Here is a 9,673-nt window from a genome sequence, read left to right as displayed (position 1 = left end):
ATGCAAGCCAAGTACAGCAGCACAAGGGACATGCTAGATGATGATGGGGACACCACCATGAGCCTGCACTCTCGAGCCTCTACAACAACCCGGCATCCAGGACCTGAGCGCACAGGTATTCTACCTCCCAGATTCCAAACAGACCATAGTCCTTGAGAGATGCATGAGATTAGATACCTCTCTGAGAACTGGGAAAAATGGAGGGAATAGAGGAAATGTTTTTATAGTTTACAGTAAGTGTAACTGTGCAGTCTCCACAATTTGTATGCCACCTATATGTACATCTGAAAATTTAAACTCAGTATATACCCAGATGTTTCTTCTGGATTCTACTGCGGGCATAGCAGTTTGCAGTTGAGGATGTGCAGCTTTTTCTGTCATATAGATACAGCAAATAAAGGTAAGATTGTATGTAAAATTAAAGCAAAGTCTTCTCTTCCCACCTCCTATTAAGACTAAATCCTGTGTTGTTTGTGTTATGGGATCTGATCAGGGAATTTAGATTTAGAAAAGCTACTTTTTTCTTAGTTTTGGATTTATGGCTTTAGAGAGAGATTTCCAACCAGACACACTAACCCTGGTTCTTTGTTATAATAGTTCTACATCTTGAAGTTGCAAGTCCTGGGAGATTTATGTCAACCTCACATTCAATTTTGTCTTGAGTGGGAATTGAAATAAATACTTCCAACATCCCTTCAGCTCTGAAGTTTGGTGATGCAATAAATAAATCAGGCTCTCAGAAGACAAAATGACATCTAATCTTTATACCCTTTTCCTCTCTCAGCCCCCAAAATATTATTGGGTTGATGGAATCAAATTATGGAAATGTTTCATTGGAGTGACATTTAGTCTCCATTTGTATAATTTTATTTCAAGTTATTACATAGGATTAATAACTGGTGTTTATTTAGTTTTTTCAGTTCCATAGAAGAGAAAATTGGCACTCTTAGTGAAGGGTCTTATTTCCTAGGTAACTCAGTCAATCTAAAGTGGACATTTGTCTTAAGCTATAGTGAAAGACCTCATATTGTATAAAGAGAGACTAGTTTCTAATACTAAATATGCCACTTACTAACTACATAATCTGGGACAAGTTACTTATGTGTCCTTGGGATTCAAGTTTTTGATTTATAGAATATTAATGATGGTAAAAATGTATACAGTGTTTAATATGTGCCTGATATTATTTTATTCATATTAATTTGAATTGATATAAGATAGAAGTACCAAAACCTCGCTTACAAGGTGGCTATGAGGGCAGAGGTGGTTCAGTGGTAGAACTCTTACCTTCCACAACAGAGACAGGGTTCAATTCCAGCCAATGCATCTAATGTGCAGCCACCACCTGTCTGTCAGTGGTGGAGGCTGGCATGCTGCTATGGTACTGAACAGGTTTCAGAGGTGCTGCCAGACTAAGATAGACTAGGAAGAAAGACCTGATGATCTCCTGAAAATCAGCCAATGAAAACCCTGTGGATCTAAACAGTCCAATCCACAACCGATCATGGGAATGGCAGGAACTGGCAGTATTACGTTCTGTTGTATATGGATTTAGCATGAGTCAGGGCCTACTCAATGAAAGCTAACAGAAACAATGAGTACTTAATTTGATAAGCTATGTGAAGTACTCAATACATCATCGACACTCCAAAAATATGAGTTTCCTTTCACTATATTCCGTTCCAAGGAGCTCTACTGGTGCAGCAGTTAAGCACTTGGCTGCTAAGAAGTTAACTAATTGAATGCACCAGCCTCTCCATGGGAGAAAGATGTGATAGTCTGCTCCTGTAAAGATTGCAGTCTTAGAAACCCCATGAGGCTGTTCTACTCTTGTCTTAACGGTTCACTATGAGTTGGAATTGGCTCAAAGGCAATGTTTTTTTTTTTTTGTTGTTGTTGTTATATTCCATTCCTCGAGAATTCCTAAAGTGTTCTCTTCAATATTTTATGTCAGTCAATATCAGAGATATTCATTCAGTGTTTGTATCTTAACATGTTCTTTCCCTTCTGACTGTATCCAGATTTTCTTTACTTTTTTCTTTAATGTTTTCCTCCTTTGTGAAATAACTTAACACTTTCCTTCATTTCCTCTACTAAACCTTTCCATTCACTTTCTACTTGTTGTATGCCCCTCTACCTGAGACCCACTGATATGAATTTTGTTCCTAAACTACCATTAAGCTGTTAGAGGTCATTTGGAATTTTCAGCATTCTTAGCACGAAGTTGAATAACAAAAGCAGAGATGTCAGTTTCTGTAGCCACAGGATATGTGTAATAGGATATGATAAGTTTTCGTCCAACAAATCTTAGACAGGGTCAGCTTTGAAGGGTGTGGTTTGGAATGGTCTATGTATAATTTCATTTTTCATCTTTGACTGGAGGCAGGAACTCTCACAAGGGTTAGTGACCAGCATAATCAGGGAACAGAGTGTACAAATAAGTTCTGCTAAAGGTGAAGGGTGGAGTGCACCATGATAGAACACTAGCTGCAGCATCTGGCAGTTTCTTTGTAAGAAATGGAAATTTAAACAGTAGGAATGCCGTTTACAAAAAGGTGTCTTTGGGCAAACATCTGGAAATAATTATTTTACCCTACATGTATGACTCCTTGTTTTCATCTTACTGTAATGAAAATATTTACAGAAATGTCCTTATAGAAGCCTATTTATTTCTTAGCTATATAGAGTTTATATAACTTTGTTGTGAAAATAATTGTGGCACAATTAAGATGGGGCAATTAAATATTTTTTCTTTAGAATTAATAAAAGAAATAACTTTTCTCTATTTAAAATTTTCAATATAGTAAGTGTGTTACATGTGTTAAAATATGTCAAACAATTCAGAAGATAGAAAGTAAAAATGAAGGACAATACCCATATATCATCTTTCCAAACACTTAATGTTTGGAGTCATGTTATGCCAGGCACATTCAAAGTACTAAGAATATAATGTAAAATATATGGTCCCTATTTATGAGAAAGCTTATAGTCTACTATAACTCTGAACTAAGAAAAAAGTGGAATAAGGTGCTATGATGGAAACAAGTGCATGGTACAATGGATAGCTTGCTCACTTCTATCTGATAAGGACAGAAGAGTAGGGGAGGTCAGGAAAGTTTTCATAGATGGAAAGATCATTGACATGAGTTAGTTTTAAGATGGTCTGCACGATGCGGTGGCAGGAGTGGGGTGGGGGGATGTTAAGGGAGCTGTGGGATACTACAGGGAGAAAGAGACATGAGAGGCAAACTAGGGAAGTTTTAAGGAAATTTGGGTTTTCAGAAAAACATAAGCGACATATTTTGGCTACATGTAGATTTTATAGGAAAGCTTGGGAAAGGTAAATCTGGAAAGTTAGGGAGGAACTTTCATGCCATAATGATGAATTCTGAGTATACTTAGTAGGTAAAAGAAGTCACTGAGGGATTTTAAACAGAGAGTAACAAAATCAATTTTGTATTTTTGGAAGATCATTTTGGCTGCTGTGAAGACGGTGGATGAAAAGGAGCATAAACTCCGATGAGCTGAGAATTGGTTTTTGCACTAGTCCAGGCATGAGATTAGAAGATTCTGAACTGAGGTAATATAGTGGGAATAAGAAGGAGGACTCAAATAGGAAAAATGTTGAGGAGGTAGAGATTAAAGTATTGGTGATTGACTACATGTGGGAAGACAAGGAGTGGGAGACTTTAGGCTGACTAGATTCTGCCTGAAGTTATGTAGATGCTACTGCCATTAACTTAGCTCTGGTAGCATAGTGCCTAATGCATTTGACTGCTTACCTGAAGGCTGGTGGTTCAAACCCACCAGCCGCTCCTTGAAAGGAAGGTTGGACAATCTACTTCCGTAGTGATACCGCCTCGGAAACCCAAGGAGGGGTTGCTATGAGTCAGGCCAGACTCGATGGCACATAACAACAACAACAATATATTACATTATCTACCTCACAGCGTGTTTTTGAGGATAGATGAGATAATATATATATAAGGTATTTAGCTCAGTAACTTAAAAGAGAGTTATCAATTATTAATAATAGTGTTAATTTTGAACTATATTTCAGAAATAAAAGTATTTGATTGAAGTATAAAATTGACTCACCTACATTTTATGCGGGAGGAGCTCTGGTGGCATATTGCCTAAGGCACTTGACTAACCAGAAGGCTGGCGGTTCAAACCCACCAGCCACTCCTCGGAAGGAAGGTTGGGCATTCCTACTTCCGTAGTGATACTGCCTCGGACCCAAGGAGGGGTCGCTATGAGTCGGGGCCGACTCGATGGCAAATAACAACAACAACAACAATACATTTTATGCAAATGGAAAGATATAATGAAGCTTCTAATTTCTATGAACTGGAAAATCAACGATATTCTGGAAAGTGCTCATGTGTTCTTACATGTATATTTTTGAGAGAATGAGAAGATAACAGTCATGTACTTTTAGAAAGAATGAAATGGAAAACATTTAGACTACTCATAAGGAAAAGGAAACCTGGATTTTTAGGAACACAAAAAAACACCCTCAGTCCACCAAACCTAGACCAGCCTGCCATGAAGGGATTTTGGAGCCAAAGAGAAGTTGCTGAAAATAAAACATTTTAAAATAACAGTACTTAGAAAAGTCTGATATGTACTAGAAAGACCCATGATTGAAAAGTATTAAAAATACAGTGATCTAAAAGATCAGAAAAGCATTTTCTGAAGTATATATTTTACAACCAGTTTAGCCTTCACTAGTGTTGCTATGAGTCTGAATGATGGAAATGTTTTTTTTTTTTTTTTTTTTTGGTGGATTCTGTGAATCCTAGTTCAGAGGGAAGTACATGAAGTGTGGTGGTGTTAAGCACAGAAACAGAAACATGCAATTGGATCCTGGCTCTGCCACTAGCTTGCAATGTGGCTTTGAAACACTGAGTCTTTTCCAGCCTTATGATGCTTTGCATTTCAGCTGTACTAAAGACTACGTAGATAATACCTGTTTCAGGTCTTGTAGGCCCTGGGAATAGAGGAATGCAAACGTTTCCTTCTCTGATGCCTACTGAAGAGTTATTGCTTAAGTATGACACTTCTTTTCATCTGCAAAGCTTCATATAACTACAAAGGAATTTGTATTCAAAATTTGACCCTGACTCTATAGCCTTTTATGGTATAGTTATAGTAAGAGGATACAGGAAAGGGATGTTTGTTTTCTATATATATCTTATTATTCCTAAGGGTGTTTATACCACTCCTAGGCCTATCCACACCTCTTTGCTAAACAAGCCTCAGGAGACAGCAAAAAGGTTCTCTTCCAAAAACTAAAACCACAATACAGCCAAGCCAAACTGAAGCACTTCCTAGGCTGCTTATTTTTGTGAAGATCTGCCTTGTTCTAGGGTGGAGTGGTCCCTAGATAGAAACCTCATTACGATCAAAGGCACTTGGAAAACAGCTCAGGAACATTAGACTCAGATTTGGGAGAAAAACACCTAGAGGGAAAAATGCCATCAAAGAGAAAGAAACAAGGGAACTTTCAACCTTATAGTCCTTTGCGTCATGGAATCCTGATTTCCTAGGAAATGGTCACACAACTCATAGGAGCTCTGATGGCGTAGAGCCTAAGGCACTTGACTGCTAACCAGGCTGGCGATTCAATCCCACCAGCCCCTACTCAGAAGAAAGGTTGGGCAATCTACTTCCATAGTGATACTGCCTGGGAAACGCAAGGAGGGGTCACTATGAGTTGGACCCCACCCCACGGCAGTGAGTTTAGTTTTTTTGTGTTGGTCACACAACTCATAGAAACTCTCTGTGGTGGTGTTTGCAGAGGTCTTTGGATGAAACAGGAGCTCTCATGGCACGTGGTTAAATGTTGGGTTCCTGACCAAAAGGTTAGCAGTTCAAACCCACCAGCTGTTCTGCAGGAGAAAGATGAGGCAATCTGCTACCATAAAGATTTACAACAGCTTTGGGAACTCTGTCTTTAAGGGTGGCTGTGAGTCAGAATCAATTGTATGGCATTTTTTTTTTTTTTAAATGAAGGCCAGTAAGAAGGTGGGGGGTGGGGATGGAGAGCACAGAGCCAGGGTAGAAGAATCTCCAAATTTAAACAGGAAAAGATGATTCTTGGAAGGAAGTTTGAAACAAGTCAATCCATTACCAGGAGACAAAGAATACTTCTTTCTTTTCCTGCCCCAGAAGCAACCCAAGAGGAGTCACTTATTTGTTATTTTCATGGATACAATCATTATTGAATAATGTTCTAATTCCTCAAAGTCCAGGGCCTCACTTCACAGTAAAGATTTAATCCACTCTTTTCATCTTTGAGCATAAAATCCCCTTACCACCTTGATTACACAAGGAAAAGCACTTTTTTAGGGATGGACATGCAAACACACCACAACCACTACCATGCAGTCAGATCCGACTCATAGCGACCCCTCCTTGGGTTTCGAGGCAGTATCACTACAGAAGTAGATTGCCCAACCTTCCTTCCCAGGAGTGGCTGGTAGGTTTGAACCGCCAGCCTTCTGGTTAGCAGTCACCTGCCTTAGGCACTACACCTCCAGAGCTCCCATTGAGATGGATAGTTAGATTGGTTTCCATGGTTCTTCTTGGCCTTTACCTTCCTTTTATTATTTCTAATTCTGGCCAAGGGAATATTAAATGTAAAAGAGACAGAATTCTTTATTGTTTATGCCTTTGAGAGGTCTATTAATGTCAATAATTTTGATCAGAGTTACCAACACCAGTATCAGTTGCTGTGGAGTCAATTCTGACTCATAGCAACCCCATGTATGCCAATGTAGAACTGTGCTCTACAGGATTCAATGGCTGAATTTTCAGAAGTAGATTGCCATGCCTTTCTTTTGAGGTGCATGTGGGTGGACTTGAACTGCCAATCTTTTGGTTAGCAGCCAAGCACCTTAACTTTTTGACCACCCAGGGACTCCCTGCAGGTACGTAATAGACCATTCGTTCTTTCTCTATTGATTGAGTTCCTATTATATGTCAACCAATGTTTTAGATTCTAGGCTACAGTTGTGACTAAACAAACACATGGTCTTTTCCAAGAAGGTAAGATAGATATACAGCAAAAGAAACAGGTGAGATATATAATACAGTTGATGGTAGTAAGAGAGATGGAGAAAAATAAAGCCACTGCACATGGTAGGTTCACACAAGCAGTTGTGCCTCTAGAAAACAGAATCTTACACGTGGTGATTTTCTTGGGCTGTTTAGAACTTAAAAAAGGCTTAGTGTTTTGGAGAAGATTCATCGCTTAAACCACTTTCTGCCTCTGCTCTCATTCTTTTGCCTTCTGCTGATAGGAAATGGTCTTAAGGCCAATGCATGAGAAAACATCCATTTCCAGGAAAATTTGGACCAATGAAAATAGCTAATTGGAGGAAATGGGAGAAAGCAAATCTCTGTCAAATTTGTTCATAATACAACCTCTCACACAATGAAGATGTAGCAATCAGTCTGGCTGGGAAATGTATTTAGCTGAGTCTGCCCTCTGCTGACAGAAATACTAAGAAGTCAATTCATTTTAAAAATCAAACAGGAAAGTTTCATTTTAGGTAACTCTCTGTGTCTCTTTAAAACTTACATCGTTTAGGAAATATTCATCTTCCACAATTTAATTATTCATTCATTTACTCATTCAAATATTTATTCATCCCTTATGTATCAGACACTATTTACAGAGATGGAAATACACTGGGGAACAAGATAGATAAGTCTGCTGCTTTAATGGGATATATATTCTACAAAGAGAAAATGGTCCAAAACCAAACTATCAATATACATGAAAATACTACCTAATACTTTTTTTTTTTTTTAAATACAATAAGAAGCTGCTGTGCTAGAGATAGACTCATGGCCTCTCCCAAGCATGTGCCATTTAAAATAAAAGCTGAGTAACAGGAAGTAGCTTGCCAATAACTGATGAGAGGATCAATTAATGAAGAGGCAGAGCTAATGCAAAGGTACCAAGTTAGGGACAAGCTTGTTTGGATCAAGGACAAACCAGAAAGCCACTATAAGTAAGGCGTTTGTGTGGGAGGAGAGTGGTTCAGAAAGTGGTGAAAGGATCCAGATTAAAAAACCCTTGGAGAATATACTCTATGTACAGTCCCATGCCCGAGGCTGTTGAGTTAATTCTAATTCATAGCAACGCTGTAGGACAGAGAACTGCCCCACAGGGTTTCCAAGGCTATAATCTTTATAGAAACGGACTGCCTCATTTTTCTTCCATGGAAAAACTGGTGTGTTTGAACCACTGATCTCTCCGTCAGCAGCCAAGATCTTAAGCTATTGAAATGTTTTTAAATCAGAAAATACTATAGTAAAGTTTGTATCTTTTAAAAGAACAATCTGGCTTTTTGTGAAAAGAGAGATGGATTTATTCCAAATGTAATGATAAGCCCTTGAAAATTTTTATGAAGAAGGTGGTTATTTAAAAATATATTTACATTAAAAATATGTGTCTAATCTGTGATTCTTAGTTTTTCTACTAGATTGCATGTCCCAGGAGATAGTGATCATATTTTCTATTTTTATGCTATCTTTACTACTTATCATTCCACATTTGAAAATAACGTTTAGTACAAATCTCCATACCTAGAGTGGATTGAGGGGAAGTGTGCTAAAATGTTAGAGAATGTATGTCTCTTTCATCTTTCTGTTGGAAAGCTGATCTGAATTTCAAGTGAAGTGAAACTCACGGGTCACCAAGAGAGCAAAGTTTATTCCAAGGTTTCACTCTCCCTTTGCTCCATTTTACTCATAATGCTAAATGCTACTTGCACCTGATTGGATGCCTTCCCCAGCAACCACCTCACAGAGGTAGCTCAGATTTAAGTAGATGACTCAGAGTGGAGCTTCCGCAAGTACTATCAGGCAGATTTGCGGAAGTTTTGGCAAGGGAAGGATAGTGAGCACAGCTTTTTTATTATTTAAGTAGTGCAGAAATGGAGGTAGTTTCCTTCAGAAATTGATGACTATCTTTTTAAAAATCTTTTTATTGTGATTTGGGTGAAAGTTGACAGGTCAAATTCATTTTCTATACAACAGTCCATAGACATTTTGTTTCCTGACATTGATTGCAATCCCCAGAATGTAACAGCTCTCTTCCCACTGCCTCTCTGTGGTTACCTTTTCCCTGTGTCTTTCTTTCTTATGGATTTCTGCCTTCTGACCTCTCTCCCTGCACAATTGCTGCCTTTTTGTTCTCCCAAGGTTGATTATTCTAAGGAGTGCATCTCCCTGGTGTGGCTGTTTACCTTGCAGGTCTGTGTATTGTTTGGCTGAAAGTTAAGCCATGGGAGTGAGTTCAATTCCAAACCCCAAAGGGTGACTAGCAACCATAGTCTTGGGGGTTTCACTAGTCACTATCAAACCAGAAACCCTGATCTTTTTTATGATTTTGAGTTTTGTCCTACATTTTCTCCACTCTATCTAGGATTTCCAATCTTGATCCCTTTCTGAGTGGTACCCTGACACCATCCAGTTCTTCTGATTTCAGGATCACATAAGCTGAAATTTGATTAAACACTAGTTATGTCAATTGAGCTTGATGTCCCCCATGACCCTGGTCCTGAGTCCATTCTTAGGCCTAGCATCTCACTCCCTCAAGGTGTTTGGTTGTGGCTAAGAAGTTATATTTATATATAAAATATAAATATATTTATAT

At 38.5% G+C, this 9,673-nt stretch overlaps 1 protein-coding gene across 1 annotated transcript in view; it reads left to right on the top strand.

Annotated features, from left to right (window-relative positions):
* Nucleotides 1-9,673, top strand: part of CLEC1A (C-type lectin domain family 1 member A) — a 22,517-nt gene continuing 12,844 nt past the window's right edge. Inside the window, exon 1 of the mRNA XM_007937232.2 lies at nucleotides 1-115. Coding sequence (XP_007935423.2) covers nucleotides 1-115 — 115 coding nt within the window. The remainder of the gene's footprint in view (nucleotides 116-9,673) is intronic.

The sequence above is a fragment of the Orycteropus afer genome, unplaced genomic scaffold, assembly GCF_000298275.1.
Source record: "Orycteropus afer afer isolate SDZICR_OR568_19922 unplaced genomic scaffold, OryAfe1.0 scaffold00040, whole genome shotgun sequence".
Lineage (NCBI taxonomy): Eukaryota > Metazoa > Chordata > Mammalia > Tubulidentata > Orycteropodidae > Orycteropus > Orycteropus afer.
The sequence above is the reverse complement of the archived record's forward strand: the minus strand, read 5'-3'. Positions and strand labels throughout refer to the sequence as shown.